At 41.8% G+C, this 27,450-nt stretch overlaps 2 protein-coding genes across 6 annotated transcripts in view; one reads left to right on the top strand and one right to left on the bottom strand.

Moving 5' to 3' along the window:
* Nucleotides 1-15,808, bottom strand: part of PRKD3 (protein kinase D3) — a 94,969-nt gene extending 79,161 nt beyond the window's left edge. Inside the window, exons 1-2 of one of the 2 annotated variants that reach the window (XM_030557069.1) lie at nt 15,674-15,761; nt 10,591-11,672 (exon numbers count right to left, since the gene is read on the bottom strand). In XM_030557069.1, coding sequence (XP_030412929.1) covers nt 10,591-10,881 — 291 coding nt within the window. In that variant the 5' untranslated portion in view covers nt 10,882-11,672; nt 15,674-15,761. Of the gene's footprint in view, nt 1-10,590; nt 11,673-15,673 lie in introns of both variants that reach the window. The other variant, XM_030557070.1, reaches the window with a different exon arrangement.
* Nucleotides 15,809-15,938: 130 nt separating this feature from the next.
* The window catches only part of QPCT (glutaminyl-peptide cyclotransferase), a 33,703-nt gene continuing 22,191 nt past the window's right edge, over nt 15,939-27,450 (top strand). For 2 of the 4 annotated variants that reach the window (XM_030557076.1, XM_030557074.1), the window contains exon 1: nt 24,519-25,258. Coding sequence is in view for 2 of the 4 variants with exons in the window: in XM_030557072.1 (XP_030412932.1) it covers nt 16,048-16,236 (189 nt within the window). In the remaining 2 variants the exon portion in view is untranslated. Of the gene's footprint in view, nt 16,237-24,518; nt 25,259-27,450 lie in introns of those variants that run through there. The other 2 variants (XM_030557073.1, XM_030557072.1) reach the window with 2 other exon arrangements.

Genomic DNA, 27,450 nt, shown 5'->3' with positions numbered 1-27,450 from the left:
GAGACTGCATTGTTACCTGTGCTGATAAGCTCTGCGTGGTCACCTGTGCTGGTGAGCTCTCCATGCTGGCCAAACAGGAAATGAAATTCAAAAGTTTGCAGGGCTTTTCCTGTCTACCTGGCCAGTGCATCCGAGTTCAGATTGCTTTCCAGGGCAGTCACAGTGGTGCGCTGTGGAATACCGCCCGGAGGCCAATACTGTCGATTTGCGGCCACACTAACCCTAATCCGACATGGCAATACCGATTTCAGCGCTACTCCTCTTGTCAGGGAGGAGTACAGAAACCAGTTTAAAGAGCCCTTTTTATCAATATAAAGGGCCTCGTTGTGTCGACGGGTGCAGGGTTAAATTGGTTTAACGCTACTAAATTCACTTTAAACGCGTATTGCAGACCAGGCCTTAAATTTCATCCTATTTCTATTACTCCAGTTTTCAACACCATCTAGATCTTCTTGTATGATATTCTGTTCTCCTCTGTACTGGCAATACCTCCAACTTTGTGTCATCTGCAAATTTTATTAGCACACTCTCACTTTCTGTGCCAAAGTTATTAATAAAAACATTAAGTAAGATTGGTCCCAAGACCAATCCCTGAGGAACTCCATTAGCAACCTCCCTCCTGCCTGAAAGTTCACCTTTCAGTATGACCCATTGTAGTCTCCCCTTTAACCAGATCCTTGTCCGCTCTTCAATTCTCATATTAATCCCCATTTTCTCCAATTTAAATAATAACCTCTCATGTGGAACTGTATCAAATGCCTTACTGAAATCCAGATAAATTACATCTACTACATTTCCTTTGTCTAAAAAAATAAGTTATGTTCTCAAAGAAGATCAGGTTGGTCTGGCATGATCTACCTTTTGTAAAACCATGTTGTATTTTATCCCCATCATCATTCACCTCTATGTCTTTAACTACTTTCTCTTTCAAAACTTGTTCTAAGATCTTGCATATAATTGAGGTTAACTTACAGGCCTGTAGTTTTCCAGATAACTTTTTCCCTTTCTTAAAAATAGGTACTACATCAGTAATCCTCCAGTCATAAGGTACAACCCCTTAGTTTACAGTCCATAAAAAACCCTTACTATTGGGCTTGCAATTTCACGTATCTATTCCTTTAATATTATTTGATATAATTTATCCAACCCCTCCCCCCCAATTTAGTCCCATTAAGATGTTTGACTTCTACGGTGGATGTGATCATTTCTACTTTGATTTCTTCATTTCCACTGCCACTCCCCGAAGTGCCTCATTACCCTTATTAAAAACGGAGGCAAAGTATTTGTGTAGGTATTAGGCCACACCTAGATTATCTTTAATCTCCACCCCATCCTCAGTGCTTAGCATTCTTTCCTTATTTCACTTCTTTCCTTATTTTCTTGTTATTTATATGGCTATAGAACCGTTTACTCTTGGTTTTAATTTTCCTTGCAAGATCCAACTCTGTTTGACTTTTGGCAGTTTTCACTTTTTCCCTATACTTCCTAACCTCCAAGATGTAACTTTTCTTGCTGAGCCATCCCATCTTCCATACTTTGTAGGCTTTCTGCTTTCTCTTAATCATCTGTTTAAGATGCTTGCTCCTACAACTTGGTCTACAACCCTTACTTACAAAATTTTTCCCCTTGCTTGGGAAGCAGGCTTCAGATAGTTTCTGCAATGTTGACGAAGTAATTCCAAGCCTCCTCCTCCTCCTCCACATTCAGAATCTTGAGTTTTGCAGTCCAGTCCACTTCCCTAACTAAACACCCTTTAAAAAAGAGTTTGCCCTTTTGAAATCAAGGGACATAATTGCAGATCTATTTTTGTTTATCTTTCCATTTAGTTTAAACTGAATTAGCTCATGATCACTCAAACCAAGGTTGTCCCCTACAACCAGCTTTTCTATGAGGTCCTCACTATCCATCAATACCAAATCTAAAATGCCATCACATCTTGTAGATTCATCAACTATTTGGTGAAGAAATCTGTCAGCTATCGTATCCAGGATTATCTGGACCCTACTATTATTAGTAGCACTTGTCCTCCTATCTATACCTGAGAAGTTAAAGTCTCCCATAATCACACAATTCCCAGTAGTTTTTATTTCATTAAAAATATTAAAGAGGTCTCTATTCATATCTGAATTGGATCCCAGGGGGGGATCTGCAGCATATCGCAAGCACTATCCCAGGAGAACCTCTGGTAGTTTTCTTCCCCAAAGTCAGTTTGATCCAAACAGACTGTTTTATCCATTCCATCACTTCTAATTTCTTTAGTGTCTACCTCATCATTAACATATAATGCTACTCATAGAATATCAGGGTTGGAAGGGACCTTAGGAGGTCATCTAGTCCAACCCTCTGCTCAAAGCAGGACCAATCCCCTGTTTTTCAGCTCTATTTGCCAGTTTCTGTACATGTCTAATCCTGCATTGTGGGGTACTGAAGTTCTGCCATTGACATCAATGGGAGCAGAATCAATCCCTTACATAAGTGTAGAGTAGGACTCATGCTAAGTTACAATCAACTATTATGAGAGGGGTAGCTGTGTTAATCTAGATCTGTAAAAAGCAACAAAGAGTCCCGTGGCACCTTATAGACTAACATACATATTGCAGCATAAGCTTTTGTGGGTGAATACCCACTTCATCAGACGCATTGCGTCACCCATGAAAGCTTATGCTCCAAAACATCAGTTAGTCTATAAGGTGCCACAGGACTCTTTGTTGCAATCAACTACTAGAGAGCACACTACCTATAAAAAAAACAAAACAATTACAACTAGATCCAACCATAGTTAATGCATTGCTTAATTACAACCTCATTTCTTCAAATGTATCCTATGCATGAGTTTTTAAGATTAAACCAGGGGAAGAACCTAAGGCAGACAATAGTGGTACGCTCCCTTGAGCTGCTCTTTCCTGACACCAACATGAGATACCACTCAGAGTAGATCATGAGCATACTGTCATAATGTGATCTATTTCTTATCTACTTTGATCAACAGTAAAATAGTTAATGCTCACACTTGAACTGTCATAAGTAGGTTTCAATGTTAACTTGTGTATTCATATAAATAGAAGCAACAAATGCCTCTTATTAGGATAGTTTCAGGCTGTCTGCAGACTCAGGAAGACACCACTTAGTTAACATTTTGAAAGTTATCTTCAGACATAAGGACTAGTAGCCTTTTCTTTTTTTTTTTTTAAATGAAAGCTTAGATTGTGGAACAATGACAGCCACCACAAAAAAGTACAGGCTAGTTAGCTACTGTGAGTCATCACTATTCAACCCTGGATTTTGCTATATAGAAAATGTGAAGGGGTTATTAAGCCATTTGTGTCTAAGACCCACACTAAATGTTATCCAATTAGAAATTTCAAATTAGGATAATTTTTTTTAAATGACCATTAACTCAAAAAAAAATGATCAAGTCTCTTCAAACTTTGCAGAAAATGTCATTTTTGCCTTCAAAGTGAACTGGGCAATTTTCAAGTGAAAAATATTGGTAGATTTATACAAAGATCAAAGAAAGATTTACCATGGATCAGGAGGGGCACAGTGACCGATAAAAATAAAATCACACTTCTGTCTGATTTTTATCTGCTATTATTTCAAGCAGCAGCCAAGATTATCATAACATTTATTTACTGAAACTAACCATACCAAAGTGCTGTCACATGCACAGTTTCCCCTCAATTAGTCTATTTTTTCCAATGCTTGTGTTGGTCTTTCACACAGGAACAAGATAAACACTTTAATAAAAAAAGGAAAAAACGTCAAAATCAGAAAAATTGGCAGGGAAATTTAGTAACAGGTATAGCTGTCTCAGTTTCCCAGTAGCTGTACCTGTATGCCACCTCTGAGGTTCACCAAGGACATCCACTTTAGGGTTCCAGCAGTCACCTCTCCTGTTTGGAAACCTATATCTCACTAACTTTAGACTAGGGATTTTAAGACTACACAGTACCTTGCCTTACACTGTGATATCCCTGGCATGCTAACCTGCCTTAATAGGCCACTGCTTGTGCTTTGCTTTCTCTTCAAAGACTACGAACAGTGTACAGTACACCACTGTAAGTTACCAGACAACTCCTTCTAAGCAAGCACATTTATTCTTAAGGTAAAAATATTACAGACAAAACATTAAAACAATAAATGAACCTACAGCCATGCTAAAAAGCGTCCCAGGTCACCCCCAACTACAACCTAGGTTTCTGGTAAGTTTTAAACTTTCAAAACCCACAACCAGATTTTCTCTCTCACTACAAGTTTATCCATCTTAGATCCAGAACCAGAATGAAGGCTGGGCAAATCAACCATTTATTTATACAGCTTTGGTCTTGGCTTTCTGTAACAGATGATCAGCGGACAGTGCCCCTCTCCTAAGGGCATAACTTCAAAAGGCTGTATTCCTGCATAACCAGAGTAGGGGAATTTGCATTAACCTCCTCTCCCTATGAAATCCCAAGAAAATCCACTTAACACTTATTGTCCCCTAAAGTCCTTATTTGTCTGAAACATTTTTAGTATAGTGTTTTGAACTCCAAAGTCTCACATTTATCGCATTTCCCCCTTAAAGAGGTTACATATAATCCTGGCCCACAATAAAAAAAACTTAATAAAATGAGGTCTTCATCTTCTAAGGATATTGCAGGAAATTGCCATTTCTGTCACAGACATATCTGAAACTACTTATCCTTCTTGAAAATGACTAGCTTTCAAGTTGATTGTGCTCCTTCAACTACACTGCCCACCCAAAAATCCTGCAAATACTTCAAGACCCTGATCCTACAAACTCAGTAAGACTATCACACGTGTAAGTTTTTAACAGACTGAGGTCTCAATTCTGATAAGACAAAACAGTAAGCAATAGTTCAGGGAAGGATGGAGGAGATTGTTATGAGAGGATATGAAGGACTGCTGGCAGAGGAGGTGGGTTATACAATGTGAAGTATGCAAACAGAATCTTGCCGGACGATAACAGGAAGATTTGAGCATGGAAGGCAAAATGATCAAAGGCAAAGGCCAAATGCGCAAAGAGGAGATCAAGGTAACAGTCAGGTAAAAGGATGAAGAAGTACACAAAGACCCAGAGACACAGCAGGAGGAGACAAGATAATGTAGGATCTTGAATTTGATGCTGAGAGAGATGGTAAGCTAATGGTGGGATCCAAAAAGGGGACTAACACAGCTGGAGTGGAGGGAGAAGATGACGATGTTAGTGTATCCAAAATGTTACTGTTAGACAGGTGAAGAAATGAGAACCAAAGATGTCAAATAGGGGAAGTTTACAGTAGTCAAGGCGTCCAGGTGCCACACATGGGTTTCAGCTGTGCACATGATGTGGTAGGCAGGATTTTGAAGATAAGGTATAAGTGACAAAACATAACAAGAGATTGCATATGGGAGAAGAGAAGAGCAAAAAAAAAGATATTAGAATTGGGAGCCTGGCAAACAGAAAGGAAAGGAATTGTTAATAGAGTTAAAGGAGGCAGATTAGGAAGAAAACAGAAAATTGGGGAATGATATCAGAATCCAAGAGACAGACAAAACAAGAAATATGAGAATGAATGTTAAGAGCCAGATTTGGGAATAAGTGTGGAAGTGGTATATGAAACAGAGGAAATAGATGAGGTCAGAGAAAGAAGAGGAGGGGACTGAGAATAGAACCCTCAGGGAGGCCAACATATATGGCGATAGGAGGAGAAAAAGGAGAGCATAGAATGATGAAATCAAAGAGGAGAGAAATCTCAGAGGTGATCAGTATAAACAAGGAGTGTCCCTTGACTTTGCCAGGTGGTGATCATTAGTCAGGACAGTTTCAGGAAATGGAGGGGAGGAAGCCAACTTGGAAGGACCATAAAAAATTAAGAAGGGAAAAAAACTAAGTGTGAAAAAAAAAATCACACACTCTGACTTTGGAGACAAAGGGAGAACCATAGTTAGAAAGGAAAATGAGAACTCCACACACAAAAATATAATTCTTCAAGGCAAAAGGAAAATCAGCCACAGAAGAGATTGCAGGTAAAGATAAGAAAAAGCCAAAATAACAGAGGGAATCAAGGATGACGGGAGTTGAGAAAGAATGGGGACAGGTAGAGAGAGAGATAACAGAAGAGAGTCTTTAGAATGGGAAAGAGGGGAGATCTTGCCAGAGATTGCTGTTCTAAAGAAAAACAGAACCAAAAAACCTAAACCGGTAAAACATCTTTTTCTCATTTACAATAAATTTATGAGAACATTGTCTCTACCTTATCTAGAACAAAGAAAATACTAGCTACAATTTAGAGCACACTGTCAGCTGAACACTTCACAAAATGCATTAAAACACTAGTTTTCTAGTGAGAGCTGCTAAACAGTTCTAGTTTTCACTTCATTCCTGACATCAGAGGGTGTGCAGGGAAGAGAGCAGTTGCAGTTAGCAGCAGATTTAAACAATAAATTGGGTACTATTGAGGCAGCTCCCACATCTTATCAGATAGCAAGACTCGCCCTGTTCTAACACACTTGTTACTTATGAATGTCTATTTTTAACAACATGCAATTTAAGTTTATATTTTTATTTGGTTATGCCTAAGGTTCTTCTCCAAACTCCACCCTGACAAAAATGTAGCTGGTACACAGGTAATCTAAATAACAAAAGACAGAAGCAGTGCCAGTTATGGTTCAGGCATGGTTACAATCCACCACATGGCTGTAAAAATAAGGATAATTTGGGAACATCCCTATCAGATTTAAAGAACACTGACAACTTGACTTGTTTAAACTGACTAATTTAAAAAAAATGTTCTGATATAGAAAACCCTATACACGGAATGGTCTGAATATCAATTTGGAAAGGTTTATTTCTGCTCTCCTAATGTTTAAAAGGAGTTTTTGGGGCAAAGTTCAAGAGCAAAACCAGACATATTTGGCCCTCTAATCTTCTCTCTCTTCCTTTTCCTCTCAGTGAAAAGGTATGCCCACTCCCTCTTCAATTTCAATTCTGCTGCTGCTACTGTGGCAGGACCCTGGATGATTTGAGCTCCCCCAAGGGCAATGCATGAAACAGGAAGTTCAACTGACCATTGTCAAAACAGCAAAACTGACTACACACTAAGTAAATTGAAAAAAATATATAAAAAAGCTCTCTAATTTCAGTTATAGAAGTGTTAGCTGTTACCTGTAGTAGCTACTATACTTTCTGATGGAAGTGTAGTTTTCAAGTATACTAATCTCCCCTAAGAGAAATTAAAACATGCCTGAAGATAACTGTTTTTAAGAGGGGCAAATATGAGGTATTTGGAAAGACTTGCAAAGAAATCCTGCCTCTGCTGCTCTAGGTTATGACAGGGGGATGGGGCTACTAATCAGCACTCTGTGAGGACAGTTGGAGCCCCCCAAACCAACTGTCATAAACAGATAGCTAAGGGTTAATGTCTCTTTCACCTGAAGCACCTGACCAGAGGACCAATCAGGAAACCGGATTTTTTCAACTTTGGGTGGAGGGAATTTTGTGTCTGGGGTCTTTTGTTTTCTGTCTGCCTGCTTTCTCTGAGCTTTGGAGAAGTAGTTCTGTTTTCTAATCTTCTGTTTCTAAGTGTAAGGACAAAGAGATCAGATAGTAAGATATATGGTTTCTTTTTTTTGGTATTTGCATGAATATAAGTGCTGGAGTGCTTTGATTTGTATTCTTTTTGAATAAGGCTGTTTATTCAATATTCTTTTAAGCAATCGACCCTGTGTTGTGTCACCTTAATACAGAGAGAACATTTGTATGTATTTTTCTTTCTTTTTTCATAAAGCTTTCTTTTAAGACCTGTTGGAGTTTTTCTTTACTTCAGGGAAATTGAGTCTGTACTCACCAAGGAATTGGTGGGAGGAAGAAATCAGGGGAGATCGGTGTGTGTTGAATTGGCTAGCCTGATTTTGCATTCCCTCTGGGGGAATAGGAAAGTCCTTTTTGTTTCCAGGACCGGGAACGGAGAGGGGGAGTCACTCTGTTTGGATTCACAGAGCTTGTGTCTGTGTATCTCTCCAGGAGCACCTGGAGGGGGGAAGGGAAAAAGGATTATTTCCCTTTGTTGTGAGACTCAAGGGATTTGGGTCTTGGGGTCCCCAGGGAAGGTTTTTCAAGGGGACCAGAGTGCCCCAAAACACTCTAATTTTTTGGGTGGTGGCAGCAAGTACCAGGTCCAAGCTGGTAGCTAAGCTTGGAGGTTTTCATGCTAACCCCCATATTTTGGACGCTAAGGTCCAAATCTGGGACTAAGGTTATAACACCAACATTCTTTAATATTCTACAACTTGTCCTGAGGTAGGGAGCTACTGAAGGTAGGCAGGTAATTCAACCTCAGATGCAGAGGCGTTGAGGCTACAGAGACTGATCAAGAGTGGTTTCCGTCATCCCAGCTATACAAAGAAATAACATGTAATTGAAATACAACTTAGAAACACTAATAAGAAACATAGGGGAGAAATACCAAGAGTAAAAGGAAACTATCAGTAGAGTTGAGAAATTTTTAAATAAGAACAAAAGTTAGAAACAGTGCAAAAAAAAAAATCAAATCCTAAACGTTTACAAATTTACTATTAGCAGTTTTCAAAAAGTGTGCATCTCCTGAACCTGCATGAGAACAAGCTGTGTACTTTCCTGAGGCTGGGAGAAAAAGTTAACTGGTCAAGAGAAGAAACACTGAGCCTGCTATGAAATGCCACAGGTAGGTGAGGTCTGAATATTACCAAATTACAAGGCATTCCTGATGGGACAATAAGTAGCTGTGTGCAGAATAATTCTCAGAGAAAAGTGTAATTTTGAGAACTTTATGTTAATAGAACATATTTATGGATATAATTGTGGCTCTGCCACCTGACCTCAGGATCAGTTCCAGGCAGGATACAGTATTGCGACTGTGCACTGGCTGCAAAAGTCCAACACACACAAGCAGCCTTCCCCCAATTTTCTGGTCAGCTGTTTGCTGCATGCATGGGGCATGTTCTCCCTAAGCAGCTCTCTATTAAGATCATCAGTCACAACAGTTAGTATACAGATGCATTAAAGCCAGTTTGGGAGAGGAAGAGCAGGTTCTTGAAATCCTCGCCAATTTTACAATATAACTGGCTCCACATATAATGTGTTTCTGAACTTGAGCTATGAAATGACTATAGCTGAGGCCACCAAGAATAGACAGGAAGTGCCAAAATGAGAGAGAATGAACACAGAAAGAGGTGTCAAGTGTGAAGACAGGAAGAAACGAGCATACATTCAGATGCAAAAAGAGGGAGATGAAAGAAAAAGAAAGAAGGACCATAAAAGGCTGGAAACAATAGTGATGCTAACTTTTATGTACTACCTATATTTTTTTTCCCCACCAAAAATTACATGGGTCATTGAACTATTTTTGGTAGGTCACAAAATTTCTGTGAAATCAATATGTTTACTATATTTCTAAACAAAAATGTGGAACACAGGACGAGAATACAAAAAAAATCTTATGGAGAAGAGGAAATGCAATTAGATTATCTAGATACTGGTGCTCATATCAAGCTTACCTCCACCCCCTAAAAATCCTAAGAATGGGAAAAGAACACTGTATTCCAAGTCTAATAAGCTATAAATTTATCTATTCATAAACATAATCCAGAAAAATGAAAAGAATTACAGGCAAAGAAAAGCAACTGAGTCCACACTCCAATTGTATTTAATTCCTCATGACTTTTTCCCACTCCCCTTCTATAAAACTGTTTAATATAACAACTCATCTGAGGGAAATTGATAAAATTAGATTGGTTTTATTATTTGCTTGAAACTTAACATGAACTTTGAATTTGGTTAATAGCATATAATCTATACATAAATGCAATCCATGAATATAAATAATGAAATGCACATTTCCTTTCTACCATTTTAGCACTATACCAGGGGTCTTCAATTTTTTCACACTGCTATTAACACCCCATCTTAATAGAAAAATTGTCTCATTGATACCTCCCCTCCCACTGACGAGTGTATTCCATCCTTGTGACAACTATAGCAATTGCTTACTTGGAAAAGAAATATTAGAAAAGTATTAGCTGCCTTTTAATAAAATTTTGCAGCTGTAAACAAGAAGAGCCAATACCATGTGAACCACCAGACCTCTGCAGACCACCAGCAATTGTTCTGTGAGCCACCACTGTTCAAGGACCACAGTTTGAGAATTGCTGTGTTATACCAAGAATACTACTGAACAATGTTTTCTTCAACACAAATACATAGCAGCAATGACCACAGAAGAACACTACTAGAGAGCAGCAACACTGACTACAACCACAAGGGGAAAAAATAACATTGTTTCCATATTATCAAAACTAATTACTGTATGAAGAGTCCAACTTTATTACTGCATTTCTATTGTTGTAGGATTTCAGAAGCAGACATAAGGAGAGCCCCCTTCCTTTTAACTGAAACTCCCATCTTGGGAGATACATCTTTTAGAACTACATGGGATCAACCTTAACACAATTCCAACACTGGTCTTGTCTCTGCACATAACCACTTGATGTATCCAAATTACAAGAGTGATAGCGATGATAGTAAAATTAAAACAATTATTACAATCAACATTTTCTGTTGTTATACTATACCTTCTGGTACACTATAGAACAGACTAGGTCTTTGACAGATGAGAGGGACAAGTCCTGAGCTTCAATGGTGACAGTCTCCCGAGTGAGACCGATCTGCAGCAGGAATGAGACCCCATGCACAGAGCCCCTGGAGTTGGTGAGACTCTGTGTACTGAGGCTGCCATTGGATAGCCGGTTGGAGAGTCCCGACTGGGGACTTGAAGACAGAGAAGGGGTTGGTGGTGCAGCAGCATGAGATGCAGGAGGAGAAAACTTCTGCAAGGATGGAGGAGAGGAATCGTTTGCTGACATCTGACTTTCTTTAAATCTGTAGAGATCTGCCTAGTAGTCAACTTTTTTTAAAAAATATTTGACCAGGGTGTTTGTTATAATTTTACAGTTTAAAGGACAGTCTAAAGTTTCCCTTTTTCAGTTCAGTAAGAGGCCCCTGACTGATACGTCATGTTCATTTTCCCTTTCATTCTGTTCAAGCTGATGAGCAAGAGAATTTCAGCCAGAAGTTAGGACCTTTTAATTTAAAGTCTTTCCACAGTTTCAGTCAGCTGATCAAAGACACAGACTTGCCTTTAGCACCACATCCAGATGTTGGTAGAGGCTTAAATCATCATGAAATTGTCTCCTTCAGAGGAATAAATCAATACCACTTTCTCAAACAGGTCCTTCATTTTATTTCTTTTGAGAAAATCTTGGTCTCAGATAGAGATTATTGTTGGTCAGATCTTTAATAATATTTCTTCTCTCACTTAACTCCAGACACTATATATCAAACACAGACTCATCTTCACTTAGATGTCTTTTTCTATTTAAACAAAAAAACATGTGGCTAGCATCCTGAGCCAATAACACTGCATATATCAGTGTTTATGACGAATCTATTCTTTCTTCAAAAGTTCTTCTCAGAGTTCATTAACATGTACGGACATGGTAAAAAAACTACCTTCATTAATCTCCAATTTTTCATTTTTGTAAAGTGTTCTCTCTCATGAAACGCAGGAACAGCATTTCTAAAAACACAAGCACATTAAATCTAATCTCTAGGTTCACCCAGATAATCTGCAGCATTTTGAAACGTCGTATTCCGCCTGGTAGAGGGAAAAAAATGATATTATTTCAAAATAGTTTATAATTTTGCAGAATAGCAGTATAATCACATTAGTTTCAAAGTATTACTAATTCCTTGCAAAATATATATATATATATATAAAATGTTATTAATCAATTTTTACATTTATTTTGTTGGTTAATAACAGATGCTTAACTGCTTCCTTGTTGTAGGCCATCTACTATGTACATGGTGCCTAAAGCTACCCAGCATACCGGCTACATTTGACATTTCATGATTGTTTTCCCAGTAATGTCACAGGAAATACTGTAATTATTGATGCAGAAGGGCTGAGCACAGCTCTGTTTTATGGGCATATTGGTTTATAGGTGGTGGGTGGGATAAGAAATACATTAAATGCAATCAAGTATTCACAAAACCACAATATTATCATTAGAAAATTCTCTGACACTTAACTTGGAATTTCTAACATTATTCATTCAAGTCAATATAAAAACGTGAAATACAGCACCCAGAAAAGTTTAGCTGTAGGAAGATATTTACACAACGTTTTCAAAAGAACTACTGTACACCATATTAATGTTCTTATATCTGACAGTGAACCTGCCACTTTTTTGTATATAATTACTATTGTTTTGTTATTTTAATTCTTTTTTGCTCTGCATCTGGTGATTATGGACTCTGATTATTTGTTGTAAGATACTATTGCCTGAAACAGCATTTCAAGCATTCAGGAGCAATGCTGAATAACCATTCATTGAATACATTTTGTCTACACCAACAGCTCTGGCTGAATTTTTAATAGCGCTGAGCTTTATTATTTGGTTGTATTGAAGAACAAAGTGAGGCAAATTTGCATTTCATAACAGTGATCAATATGACAGATAGTTTAAAACAAAATGAAATGTGATGTCAGACATATACTAATCTGAAGTAGGATTGAGGGTGCAATTCTATGACTCCCATTGACAACCTCAGAAATTAAGGATGCTCATATTTTGCAGAGAGTGCACAGCATTTCAGAGAAATGTCAATAGTCCATCAATGTATCTTCCACAGTTTCAATAAATATCACTGAAATAACAGAAAAAATTTCTGCATTTCCCCATGTAACTTTGCTCCCATAAAAAGAAACTATCTGAATGTTCAAGTGACCCAAGCATAAGGATACTATATATAATGTACTTTTTTCAAAAACAAATCAATAAAAGACATAAAAGCTCACATGCTTTTCATCACATTTTCTGTAGATGAGGGATGCTCATAAAAAATATCACCATGTTTAACAATTAAATTAATCCTAAAAAAAGTAAATAACTCTATGCTTTCTTCAGGAAATAAAAACTACCCTGAGTACGAATAAGGCTGATTAACATTACAAGGCTAATTTAACAGACTAAAACTACTGGTGAATATTTATCCACATATAACCAAAGATCCACGAGTGTGTGTACGTAAAAAATTACAAAAGAGATGTAAAGATGGGAGAAAAATTAGCCCTTGATCCAGCAATCACAACTGCTGGTATGGAGCTCTGCAACCACAACATAAAGGTGGCTTATTGCAAAGTTAATATCGTAGCTTGTCACAATTACCTCATCCAAAAAAGGAAAGTAAATCTTTACCTATTTAATCTTTCAGTGTAACTAGTTACAACAAAATTACTACTTTTTGCACACTCAAAAGTGTGTTAGCCACCTAGGAAAAATTAAGACAGTCCCTGCCTCAAAGAACACATTTGTCACAATACAAATTAGGGCCATAAACAAACAAAGCAGAGAAGAAGGCAGAAGTGATAGTAAGATAATACATTTACTCAGTAAAGCAGTGCCTTGCATGGCGACATGCATCCGACGAAGTGGGTATTCACCCACAAAAGCTCATGCTCCAAAACGTCTGTGAGTTTATTAGGTGCCACAGGATTTTTTGCTGCTTTTTCAGTAAAGCAGCGAGTCTCAACCTTTAAAAACTACTGTACCCCTTTCAAGAGTCTGATCTGCCTTGTGTCCCCCCAAGTTTCACCTCATTTAAAAGCTCACACAATTAGACAAAAATACAAGGGTTACACCACACACTTACTGAAAAAATTGCTTACTTTATCATTTTTACCAAACAATTATAAAATACATCAATTGGAATATAAATGCTGTACTTACATTTCAGGGTATAGCATACAGAGCAGTATAAATAAATCATTGTCTATGAAATTTTAGTTTGTACTGACTTGCTAGTGCTTTTATGTAGCCTGTTGTAAAACTAGGCAAATATCTAGATGAGTTGATGTACCCCTGGAAGACCTCTGAGTACCTCCAGGGGTACACATACTCCTGGTTGAGAACCACTGCAAGAAAGTATGTGAACATCTTAACTGTTCCTTTAACTCTGAGAGCTGGTTGTTGTGTGTGTTTTCCATGTGCTCCTTTCCTATCCCTCACTTCTCATAGATGAGATAGCAGAATTATATTTTAGGTGGCATATTAAAGGAAGCAAGAGAAGCAGTTTAGTGAACAAATTTGGGGAAGGGGTTCCAAGAATATGGAATAGTATAGGAGGAGGCACAGAGATGTGTGCAAGAGATGGAGATGAAAGATTTAATTGATGTGAGGTCATTGGTGGCTACAAATTAAGAGAAACCAGGTCATGCTGTAGGCCAGGGTATCACATTTCCCAATTCTTAAACTAAAAATATTTTAAAATGTTAAATATTTGTATTAAAGTCTTTTCATACCAATTTTTTATTATCTGCACATAAATGTTTAAAGCAGTTTATTGAAAATGGGGGCTGATTGTTGTACTACCAGAAAGGTTCATTTAACAAGACTATTCCATGTAAATGCAACTTAGTTCTATAGTTTCCCCATTCAAGGATTATAAAGTGGTTAAAAAAAATAGTTACTTTATATATATTTTAAAAATCAAATTTTGAAATCAATGCTCATTCTTGAAATGCTTTAAAATTGTAAAAATGAAATAGTTCACAGAACCTCAGAAACCAAAGATGAAAAAGACCTATTAGATGATCTAGGGTCCTCTTCCCTGCCAGTACAACACTGCTCCATACACTACCTTTTTCAATGTGTTATGTCAAGTTTCAAAAGTCCCAAGTGATCTTTCACCATGGTTGTTTGTTGATTGTTTCCCAAAGCATTAGATCTTTCAGACAATTTTTCCTAATGTTCAGCCTACATTTTTCTCTCTCAAATTCATTCCCATTATCCTTACTTAGACCTTTCAGAACCATGGGCATGGGCTCCTAGTCTGTGATTGAGACTCCGGGGTGCCACAATAATACAAATAAAACATTACTTCTCTCCCTCATCGGCAAGTGGTTGGCTACACTGTTTGTAGTTTTCCCACTCTCCTGGAAGTTAAGTTTTTGGCAGGACTGACAGAGAAGGCGCACGTCATACACCATTTGGGTCCTGCAAACCCCCTACTCATGCTATGGGGCCCCTGAGCTCGAAGGGGCTACTCACACGTGTGGCGAGGCTTTGCAGTAGGCTCTGCGTAATCCCGTTACTCCCCGTGATCATGGAGAAGGGCGCGGGCGATGGCCCCGCACGGTGCGGGGATAAGTCGGTCTGTCCCGGGCAGCGCGCGGGAATGGGAGTAACCGGCTCGCTCGTTCACACTGTTTCTGATTCGGAGTCAGGGAGAACTGAAAGTTTCCAGACCTCCCCCCGGGAACCACTTTTGAAGTCACCCGCGATAAAGCGACACCTCCCCCGCCGAGCGGTCGCGCCTCTCTCCGGAGATGATGTGGCTTCAGCTCGTTCCCCCCCCAGTCAAGGTCCCCACCCCTCCCCGACGGGAGCCCGGGGCCGCCCGGGTCGGCGCTGAGAAATCCGCCCCCGTAGCAGCAGCGCAGCGCCCGGAGCCCGGGCTGCCCCGTAGGCTCCCGGAGCCTGCGCTGGCTGCACCCCGGACCCAGCCTCCCAGGAAGGGCGGTGCTGCCGCCGGGGTTGCCCAGCGCACGGCTCCCGCCTCGACCCCTCCGCCCGCGCGCAGCCCGCTACTCACCTGCGGGACAGAGCGACTCCGGCGCCCCGCGGGACAGAGCCGCTTCACACGCATCTCATTATCCCCGCTGCTCCCGCAGCCACAGGCTGGGGCGCAGGGGCTGCCGGGAGCTGTGGTTCGACCGCCCGCTCCCTGCCTCCGCCGAGCACCCGCGAAGAAACGACAACCCCCGCCAGGCCCTGCGGGACCTGGGCGAGGGGGTGGGGCGGCGCATGCGCAGAGCTCCAGTCAAAGTTTCCGTTAGTTTTCTGCCTGTGGTGGTTGATGCTCTGAATGGCTCACGAGGCCCCGCCGGGGGGGGGGCAGTAGGGCGAGGCAACGCGGCAGTTATTGGGGGCGCCGTGCAATTACCCTCCCGCCGCTGTTGGGAGCCCATGAGAGGCTTCGCCTCTGCCCGGGGTGCGCCCAGCTCCAGGGAGCCCCTCCCAGCGCACACTGGTGTCCCCGAAACGCTACAGGAAACCGCCGAACCCGCCATCGCAGGGGAGTGGCGCAGCCGAACCCTGCCCGCAAACCCACCCGCTCCTGCCCACTCGGGGTGGGGGAAGGTGGGCAGGTCTGAGGTGACGGTGGCAGCCGTCTGGCCGTTGTGTTGTACGTTTGCACCGCGGCTACCAATCGCTTGCTCCAAGTTGTGGCACATTTGCACTAGGGTTGCCATATATGTCTGCTCATTGTGTTGCACCACGGCTTGCGTTGCACGTTTGCCACGCACCTTGTTGAGTTGCACCTTCATGTCACCGCTGCCCCATGCCTGTTCATTGTGTTGCATGTTTGCACCCTGTCTAGTGCCTAGTTGCTTAGTGTGTTGCACATTTGCACTATGGCTGCTGTGCACCTGCTTCCATTGCACACTTGCTGCAATTTCCACACACTTCATTGTGTTGCATCCAGTGCTCCTAGTTCCCACCAGGAATATTAAGTTACATTTCCAAAAGGTTTTTACTACTTTTTTCACTGTAATTTTGTTAGTACAAGAAATCTGCTTCTCAATTCCCCTTCTTTATGTATTAATTTCCAGACGTGGGAAAACTGGCAGAACACCCACAATAATCAACAGGCATTTTCCAAACCCAAGTCCTTCATCAAGTCACTGTTCAAACCCCTAAGTCTAGGCAGCTTTCTGCTCTCTGTCTCCTGTGCTTCCCCTTCATTAGATCATGCCAGTAGATTTCAACCCATGATCCACCGACCTCTAGGAGTCTACAGACTATGTCTAATTTCCAGTGGAGTATGCACCTGTATGCAAAAAATTTTAGGTGTCTACAAATGTTGAAAAACCACTGAATTACTCTATAGACCAGGGGTAGTCAATAAGACTGCAGGCCAAAGCAGGGCCTCCAGACACTTTTGAATGGACCTTGAAATCTTATTACTGTTATTATTTTTGTATTATTTTTCTCTGGAGTCTGGACCTTGGCAAAACATAATTGATTACCCTTGTCATAGACCTCTGTGTCCTTATTCACCCTTTCCATGTCCATCTTTCCTTTGTAAATTGTAGAACAGATACTCCTGACACAATTTGGTGATACTGTACCTTCCTGGACCTACCCTTTTAAGTACTAGGACAAATGGACTAATTGTGTAACAAAATACCATAGTACAGAGGTTCCGAAAATTGTCCATTGTGCACTTGCTTAACAACTTCTCTGAGGAGAGTTGACTGGTCTCATGGTGCCAGTCCTCCTTGTTTTCAGCTGCTAAATCACATTAAAGACAGCTAAGTATATGTTAAATATCTCCATAGCATATAGGGAATTGCTGTAGTTACTGGGATGTTAAGTGATTATGAATGGAAATAATCCACAGAATTGCAAAAAGGGAGGAAATCCATGCAACAAGCTTCCCCTTAAAATGTAGGTCATGCTATGAGAATGTTTTAGAGCTGGGCTATATTAGCATGCTTATTTGGAAGGTTGTGTTGGGAGTGGAGTTCGCTGTAAGTGATAGTAATGGACTCTTTGTGGCCAATAAATAAGCTTGATACATAATAATATGGCTAACATATCTGGCCAAGTGATGCATTTATGTACGACTAGACTAAGATGAATGCAGCTTTAGTGGGTTGTATTCAGGATAGGCCCTTGGTTTGTTGAGGTCCATATGCTTAATTTGTGCTTAATTTTACACACTGTGAGTAGTTCTACTGACTTCAGTGAGAACTGCTCACCCTGTATAAAGTTAAGTGTATCCCTAAGTCTTTGTAGGATCAGGACATTAGGCCCAAATTTTCAGAAGTGGTAACCAGTTTTGGAGGCCTCTATTTTTTGTGGACCAAAATGGGTATCTAAAAATCAGTGGCCACTTTTGAAAGATTTTACCTTATAGAGATGTTAAAGTGGGTGTAATAATACCTATTCACGTACAGAGGTACTATTAAGTTTAATATTTTTAAATCACGTTGAGATCACTTGGAGGAAGAAAGCTAGACAGAAGCACAATAATTATCATCTCCTTAGTGTTGCCAGATTGAGATCTCTGCCCATCAAGATAGACATGGAAGGCTGGTCAATGTATTTTTTCATTTCCTTCATCTTATGCTCTTAAGAACAAATCCAAAGACCACTGAAGTCAATGGGAGTCTTTCCTCTGACTTCACATTAGACCTCTAAACACTGCAGCTGACACAGAATGCTACAGGGCCCATGAGCTGGAGCAAGGTTATGAGATCATATTTAGTGTGGAGCTTCATGCTGACATATGGAATTGTTTTAAACAAAAATTGCAGAAGTTAATGTGGCTGATGCTGCTTTTAACTCAATGCTAAAACACCCTGGAACTTTTTAGTGAAGCATGTTCCATGAATAGATGATGTTGTTGCCAAAGTACAAGATAACTCTGAGCAATCTCTGTGTCTTTTCTCCCCTGAAGTGGGACTCCCACACACAAACATTATAAACAGAAAAATCACCTTTGTAAACATTATTCCTGATCCCTAGCAGAGCTAGGATTCACTCTCTAAAGTTTTAAGTGCAGCAAGTATTTCACATGCTGAATAGCAACTCCCAAAAATAGTGGTTAATGAACAATCACAGATAGATATTAGATACTAGAACAATCATTTGGTCAGCAATTAAGCTTCTTTGTAAAGAAGCTTAACTCTGAATCATTCAGTAGGGCTGATGCTGTTTAATTTGTTGCCCTAAGCCACAATAGTTGCTTTTTCAGAAATTAGAATTGAAGATGAATTAGTTAAAATTATTTTTATAGCCCATTAAATAGCACCACAAGAAACAACAAATCAGGGAACTGTAAGAATGCTATGGCTACACTGTGACTTGCTGAAGCACCCAAAATGCTTTGTTCATAGTTTAAGAGCTATTAAGCAAAACAAATCTAAATGCTGCTCTGCATGTCAATATCTATATATAGTAGCACATATGGCTGTATAAACGCAGGGCCCAGTTTGTGTGATTATACTTTACAGCATTACTGTAATATGAAGCATTAGGGCATTGATCATCTAGACTAATTGACAGCATAAGGAGCCCAATTTACCATTTCCATGACCATCACAATCTGTATTTAACTGATATTTCCTGTGGAGTTCATACATTTATATTTGGCTTCTTAATTGTCTCTTTTTCAGGCACTCTCTATATATTTAGGCTTTCTGCTCTGGCTTCACAAGTCAGATCTTTCGTTATTAGAATCATAGAATCAGCTGGATTTCCCAATTTGCACCGCCCCCCCCCCCCCCCCCCCCCCGTATCTTTAGGGCCAGCTGGCTAGGCCATTGGTATTTCTAGCATAATACCTGAAAGTAGGGTTAACTGACTTATTGCTAAGTTTTATTTTTTGTAAAATGCTGTTTTATATTCCATATGGTATACTATTTTTGTAGCCACTGTGCATTTTATAGTAATTGTTTAACAACTGTAAAAGAGTTTTTCCAGTTCTAAGTTTGACATAAGGATAAAATTTAGTGCTAGAAGGAAAGTGAATCTATTCCTTTTCATTCTACTTCTCTGTGGTTTACATTGTTCTTCTAGCATCTAAAATGGTGTGCAAAAGGGGAAAGGTCCTAAGGAATTTGACTTCTGCATTTGTTTGAGAATCTCTGAAACAATGCACTGTTTTGGTTGTTGCTTGTTGTGGACCCAGTCCTGCATACTTTGCACAACCAAAGCTCCCCTTAGAGTCAGTGGGAATTTGGGGTTTTCGAGGAATGCTGGTTCAGACCCTGAGATAGAAACTGCTATTTAAGTAAAATATGGGATTATTTTTTCTCCTTCTTTGCAGGTCACAACCCATGATATATATTTCTATTCCAATTACTAGGGAACCTCAATAGGTCTGGAGTACAGATTTGGTTTGGATAAAATCTTGAAATTCGGATGCCTATTTGAATTTGCTGAACCACTGGGCTTGATGGGGCAGGTCAACTTTCTTCCTCACAAAGTTAAACTTTGTCATTAAGAAACCATCTCCAACAGGAGAATGGGAAGTAAGCCTTGTGGTTTTAAAATCGTGGGAGGCAAACTCATTCTAGATGTAAATCCATTGAAAACAATCAATCTTTTTGAATTCCCCCACCCAGCACTAATAAAGACAATAATGGCATCATCCTGCAACCCTTCCTGATATGAGTTGTCCTTGCTCAGGTGAGTAGTCACATTTAAATCATATTCAAATCCTATTGTTCCCATAATGAAGTCAATGCAAGACTAAGCTATACTCACCTAAGCAAGGGTTTCAGGATGGAATCCTGCTGTATTATTATTGCATCTGGAGACAATATCAGACTAAGGAAACAGATGCCCTTAAATCTCAGTCACTGTGATGCTTCCCGGGGTACCCTGGGTTGTAATGCACTTTGCTCTCACCTGTCCTTAGCATAAGGAAGTCTTGTCTGTGTCAGCCATGGGTCAGCTTCCCACTTCTACCAGCCAGAGGAACGTAAGTATTCTGCTCTGGCCTTGCAGGCTCCACTGTTAGTCTAAAGATTAGCGATGGGGATACTCCAACCCCCGACCTTGCCGAGTGTGTCCCTGGTCCACGGGACACTCATCTCATTCCCAGATTCACTCCTTCCAAAGAAACAGGTCTGTTTTAGATCTATCAGTACTACCTTAGATCACCACTCCACTGAACTCACAGCACTTACATATGTTTATAGTGAAATCAAATATAAGTTCACGTAGAAGTACTGGAAATAAATGGTTACCTATAAAACAAAATCATACTACTAATTCTAGAGCCTAGACTTAGTTAACAAGATATTCTCATCGCTAATAAAGTATTGCTTGCCCAAATCCATGCAACTCTTTAGAGTCAGGTTGGCTGTGACCCTTCTTTCATGAAACATGCACACTGTATTTTTGCCTCCTAAGTGAGGGATTCAGTGTGTCTCTTTGCACTCCAAGACATATCATGCCATGGGCTTTATTCATAAACAGGATACCCACTGCTGTTTGTTTCTTCCTGTAGATTTCCTCTCTCGTAGACTTTGCAATCTCAGTAATCAGTATGCAAACAGGCATACACTTTGAGGCATACAATACTCAATACACAAATGGCCATAAAGGGAGATAGATGTCAGCTACCTTGGAGAAGTTCCTTTCAGACAGGGGAACTTCTGGTGACCTGCCTTAGCACCAAGACCTTAAGAGAATAGTTATCAGTAAAGATACATAACTTAAGTATTATCTGTACATACATCTATGATTTCACAATTATGATGACAACCAGGGAGCTATTGGCTCTCTGTAAAGACATCACATGATCCCCTTTGGTGAACTATTAAGCAGGTCTCTGTAAAACCCTAAATAATCCGTGTGTCCTCTGCCAGTTGGGAACATGGGGTCCCTGTGATTATACATTATCATAAAGGGCCTGGTCCACTGCCAACTGATATTGATAGAAAGGCTCCCATCAACTTTAGTGGGCAATGGATCAGGCCAAATTGTGATAAACTAGCACAATACAATGTGGACAAAAATCTATTCCTATATGACTCCTATAGTACAATGGGTCTGCCACAAATTTATCTTGAGTAAGTTAGGAGATATTTAAAAAAAAATTAAATACCCACCTTCCCCTTTCTTTGGGCCTTATATTCAGAAGACCTGAGCATCCAAAATGACAGCTGAAATCAATAGAGAGTCAAGATGGGTGAAGTAATATGTTTTGTTGGCGAGAGACACAAGCTTTCAAGCTACACAGAGCTCTTCCTCAGATCTGGGAAAGGTTCTCAGTGTCACAGCTAAATACATGGTCAGACAGTTTTAGCATAACTAGTTAGCACATATTCTAAAGGACTATTCAAATCAATGGGATGTGCAGGTGTTTGGGCCTTCTGAGAATCACACTTTGCATTATGTCAGCAGCAGTGGATGTATGTTCCTCATAGTTAAGAACCAGGGTAATCAAGAAATTATTAGAGAAAGTTCTGCAGAGAGAGTCTGGTTTTGGGTAAGATGTGTATTATGTAGTCTAATAAAGACTGAAAGTCATTCACAAAAGATCTTTACAAATATTTTCTCTGTATGATGTTCCCTCCAGTGTGCACCAGATGGCACTGTGACATTACCTGGTTTAAGGAAAGACACTATATAGAGCTGGCAGAATTATTTATTGCAAATAATTTATCTGACAGCCCCATGCCGAGAATGGAGATACTGAAACAGTGATATATATGATGTTTCTAAAAGTTGCTTTGAAGTTTTGTGATTTGATAACAAGTGAAATCTGCACTAAGACTCAGATCCCATACTTCCAATTAATTCCAGGCTGAATTCTGCTCTACTTTTTGGAGGGGTGGGGATGGGCAAGACAAAAGACCTTTAATTTTCCCTAAGCAGGATGTCAAAGTATCAGCTTTTTTTTCTAGTTTTCCATCCATAGCTTTGTAGTGTTGCAAAAAATTTTCAGAGGGTTATCTTCCAAAGCTTTCCCCAGCAGAGACCCATCACTCCTGAACATGGACTACATGACTTCCCACTTTTATTCCCCCACCTAACCTTGTTCCCAGCCTCATGGACTAGTGTGCAGAGGACTTTTTTATTTTGAGAGATGGCTTTTGTGACCTGACTGTTTATCTGTGTTAGAAATAGGAGCTTTGAGTCTACCGCTACATTTAGAGAATAGTTGGCCTTTTCCTTCTTCACACTCGAGTAATGCAGCAAGTTCAATCTAATTTTTAGGTTAGACCAAAGCTCAGAGGTGGTATAGTAAATACTACTATCCAGTCCTAAGTGCAGCTTACTTCTCAGCAAGTTCTTCCCATATGTGATGGAGCTTTTCTGCCAGGTAGGATAAGATCTCTTTGCATTGTTCAGTACTTGTGTCCAAAGTCCAGTTTACATAGTCTGAACTGATTAGTCAGTACACTATGCAGAATAGCTGTGATGGCTATGATTTTGCAGCTATGAAGGCAAGGCAGCATAATATTATTTTTGTTCCATTATGTAGTACTGTAAGAAGTCCTTGTGCTCTTTGCAAATTGATTTAGAGTAGTTTCCCACCACTAGTAGTCTAGTCATGTGTCAGTACGTCTGCCCCTGGATAATCTTGACTGATGTCATTTGTGTGTGTCCCATGTTGAGCTTTGTGGTCAGTGCAGGGTGAAAGGGAGACTTGGAGCCTGTGCATCAACTGTAGTGATAATGAAGTGATTATAAAGGTCTACCAGTTTGTCAGCATACTGGCCTTGCAGCTGGAAATGTTATCTGTCTAAGGCAGGCTGTAAACTCAGGCTGTAAACTTGTAAATTCACAAGTTTTTCATAGTAAAAGTGGCTTTGTTGTCACTTCCTTTCCCTGGTGGAATGCAGTGAAAGCCATGATCTTAGTCTGGAGTAGGTGGTGATCAGACCTGTGGAGCGGAACTTTTATGATGCCCCTGAGAGCCACTTTTAACCTGAAGATCAGCTCCAGCATGTCTCTTCTCTGAGTGTGAAGGACTAGAGGTGGTTAAAATGAATTACATGTTTCCATGCAGAAGAGGATTTTGGATGCTGTGTCAGCCTTAGCATTGTCTAGGTTGAAGTCACCAACAAATAATGACCCTGGGGAATTCCAGCTCCACAGTGGTTAATATATCCATTAGGTACTCCAGGAAGTCTGCAAACCAACAAGGTTCTAGTTTCCTGCTGTTCTTAGCCTCAGAGACCAGGTAGCAGAGGTGAAAGTAAGCGGGTATGGGCCGGTACAGAGGACCGGTGAAGACATAAATCCAGACCGTGTAGACGCCAAGCATAGGAGTTTATTACACACAGCACTGGCCGAGTGTCACCTGCCTTATTAAGCTCAGAGACACTATCAATCAATTGATTACAATATAATATATAGATTTTCCACGGGCGGGGGAAAGTGACGGGGTAGGCAATTCCACACCCTGGGATAGTTTTTGCAGCAAGACAAGACAGCACATTAGCCAATGGTTAAAAGGTTACATAATGTCTCCGCCCATGGTCTCAAGTTAGCAAGTTAACATTTAATTAATACTTTGATGAAATGTTACTAGTATAAAATATATATGTTGAATTCTGATTTGGGGTCCATAGGAATGGAGCAATTCCTTTGATTGTCCAACAGGTACATTCCTAGGGGTTAAAGCAAAGAAACAGTGAAAGTATATGACAATAAAGATTGTCTCCCTTATGTCTTAAGACAGGCATTGGTCCCTGGGAAGGGAGGTGGAAGGATGCCATATCTTATATTGACATGTGCCAACTTCTCATAAACTCAAGGTTGGATCTGTGGGAAGAACGTTCCCTACAGAAGAGACTGACACAATAGGAACAGGGATCTTTGTTCAATTTGCTGCTCTGAATAAGACACAATTATTTAGTTCTTAGCTCCAACACCTGGCAATTTGCTGACCAGGCCTATTTTAGCAAAACAAGATTATCTGTTTACCCCAGCTTTCTCCTACCTAATCGCTGTTTGCTAGGCCTCTTGTCTCTTGACCAAACTCTGGACTTTGGGTCTGAGAAAAGCTGGCACAATCCACATACCAGGTTGTTATATAAAATGCACATGGATTTTAACCCTTCAACCGGTAAGAAAAAGTGCAGTAGCTACCGGCAAGAAAATGGAGCATTCTCTCCCTCTCTGACTCCACCTCCAGGCTCCAGCAAAATTGAGGGTCCAGGAGCCCAGCTCCATGAATGTTCAGGGCCGGGTCTCCCCCCTGCTGCCCCTCCGCACTGCCCCTGAGTGTGCCACAGCTCCCCTTTGCTGCCCCCATGCACCTCCCTGGGTCCCAGAGCAGAGCATTTGTCTCTCCCTGACCCCTGCAGCTCCATGCTACCTGCCTGCATTAACTGCTGCCACAGGGTCCTAGTGCCCACCTTCACTACTGCCAGGGCAGGCTGCTCTTCCCCATCGGACCCTTTCATTTTCCAGTGGGACTCTCCACCTGTACAGCTGCCCCTCTTCCCTCAGTCACTGCTCTTGCCCCACGCTGGGCAAGGGGCAGCCCCAGTGAGGCTACAGTGAGGGGCAGCAGCAAGGGAGGAGGCGCACATGTGATGGCAGACTCCTCCGCACCTCCAGCATGGCATCCACCATAGGGGAGGCGAGGGGTATTCCTGGACCTGAGAGGGGCCCTAGGAGAATGTGCAGTGACAGTGGTTGGGTGAGTGTGCTGCCGGGGGGGTGGGGAGAAGGGGGTACCTACCCCCGAGCTCGCTGCTGCCAGCAGGGAGAGGGCTGGAGGGAGTCCTTCTCTCTGGCTCCAGTCCCAAGGGAGCCTGCCTGCACCCCAAACTCATCCTCAGCCCTGCCCCACCCCACCCCAAAGCCCACACCCCCAGTCAGAGCCCTTATCCCCCTGTACCCTAACCCTCTGCCTCAGCCCTGAGTCCCCTCCCACACCCCAAACCTCTCATCCTCAGCCACATCCCAAATCCACCCCAGCCTCACCTCACAGCCCTCACCCCTGCACCCCCTCCCTCCACACCCCCTCTTATCCCCAAACTCCCTCCCAGAACTTGCACCCCCTCCCTCCACACTCCCTCCCATCCCCAAACTCCCTCCCAGAGCCTGCACCCTGCACCCCTCCTGCACCCTAGTCCCCTGCCCCAGCCCAGGGCCTGCATCCCAGAACTCCTCCCCCACCAAACTCTCTCCCAGAGTCTTGGGCAGGTGGGGGTGGAGTTTAGAGGAGCGGAGTTTGGGCAGGGGCAGGTTCTGGGCACCACCAAAATTTCTACAAACCTGCCACCCCTGCCGGCAAGAGTTGGTGTGCCATACCGGGGTTGACCGGCTTCCTGAGGCAGCAATTTAAAGGGCTGGAGCCCAGGGCCCTTTAAATTGCTGCCACAGCCCAGGGGTAGCGGCTGCGGGGCTTGGGTGGCAATTTAAAGGGCCCAGGGCTCCTGCCGCCACAACTGCCCTGGGTCCTTTAAATCACCACTGGAGTCCCACTGCCGCTATCCTAGGGCTCCAGGGACAATTTAAAGGACCAGGGCCCTTTAAATAGCCCCCGGAGCCTGCCAGAGTCCTGGGATAGCGGCGGCAGGGCTCTGGTGGCTATTGAAAGGGTTTGGGGCTCCCGCTGCCTCAGGAGCTGTTGGGTGCTTGGCGTCTTTGAATGACACCCTGTCTGTAAAAACAAACAGCTTTTTAATGACAGTTTTCAGAGTAGCAGCCGTGTTAGTCTGTATCCGCAAAAAGAACAGGAGTACTTGTGGCACCTTAGAGACTAACAAATTTATTTGAGCATAAGCTTTTGTGGGTACAGCCCACTTCTTCAGATGCATGGAGTGGAACATATAATAAGGAGATATATATACATACAGAACATGAATGGTGAAAGTAGCCAATGAAAAGGTGGAAGTAGCCATATCAAGTCTAAGAGGCTAATTAATTAAGATGAGCAATTATCAGCAAGAGAAAAAAAATGTTTGTAGTGATAATCAAGATGGCCCATTTCAGACAGTTGACAAGAGGTGTGAGAATGCTTAACATCTCCACTCAAAAAAACCTACACAAACCCATCCACAACTCTCCTCACTTTTCCCAGTGAGAAACACAAGCCCTCAGAGCCTCATTGTAACCCTGGAGGAAAACATCCGAGAGGGAACACATGAGAGAGAAGGAACAGAACATCCTGCTGTGATCGCTGCCTGAGGGTTTGGGGATTAGTCACACGCAGCACTCCTGATGCTGCTGATGTGGTGCTAGGGACAGGGCTCTTTTCACAAGGAAAATGAACTGGGAAAGGCTGGGTAAAAGGGGAGAGGCTGCTGAATGAATCATACATAGGGTATGTCTACATCTACAATTTTGCAGCGCTGGTTGTTACAGCTGTATTAGTACAGCTGTATAGGGCCAGTGCTGCAGAGTGGCCACACTTACAGCAACCAACGCTGCAAGTGGTGTTAGATGTGGCCACACTGCAGCGCTGTTGGGCGGCTTCAAGGGGGGTTCGGGGAACGCGAGAGCAAACCGGGGAAGGAGACCAGCTTCGCCGCGGTTTGCTCTCGCATTCCCCGAACCCCCCTGCAAACCGCAGGGAAGGAGACCTGCTTGCACGGGGGCTCGGGGAACGCGAGAGCAAACCGGGAAAGGAGACCAGCTTCGCCGCGGTTTGCTCTCGCGTTCCCCGAACCCCCCTGCAAACCGGGGAAGGAGACCTGCTTGATTACCAGACGCTTCCTCAGGTATGCTGGGATACCTGCTTATTCCACGGAGGTCAAGAAAAGCGCTGGTAAGTGTCTACACTTGATTACCAGCGCTGGATCACCAGCGCTGGATCCTCTACGCCCGAGACAAAACGGGAGTACGGCCAGCGCTGCAAACAGGGAGTTGCAGCACTGGTGATGC

This window comes from Gopherus evgoodei, chromosome 3 (genome assembly GCF_007399415.2).
Source record: "Gopherus evgoodei ecotype Sinaloan lineage chromosome 3, rGopEvg1_v1.p, whole genome shotgun sequence".
In the NCBI taxonomy this organism is placed as follows: domain Eukaryota; kingdom Metazoa; phylum Chordata; order Testudines; family Testudinidae; genus Gopherus; species Gopherus evgoodei.
The sequence above is the reverse complement of the archived record's forward strand: the minus strand, read 5'-3'. Positions and strand labels throughout refer to the sequence as shown.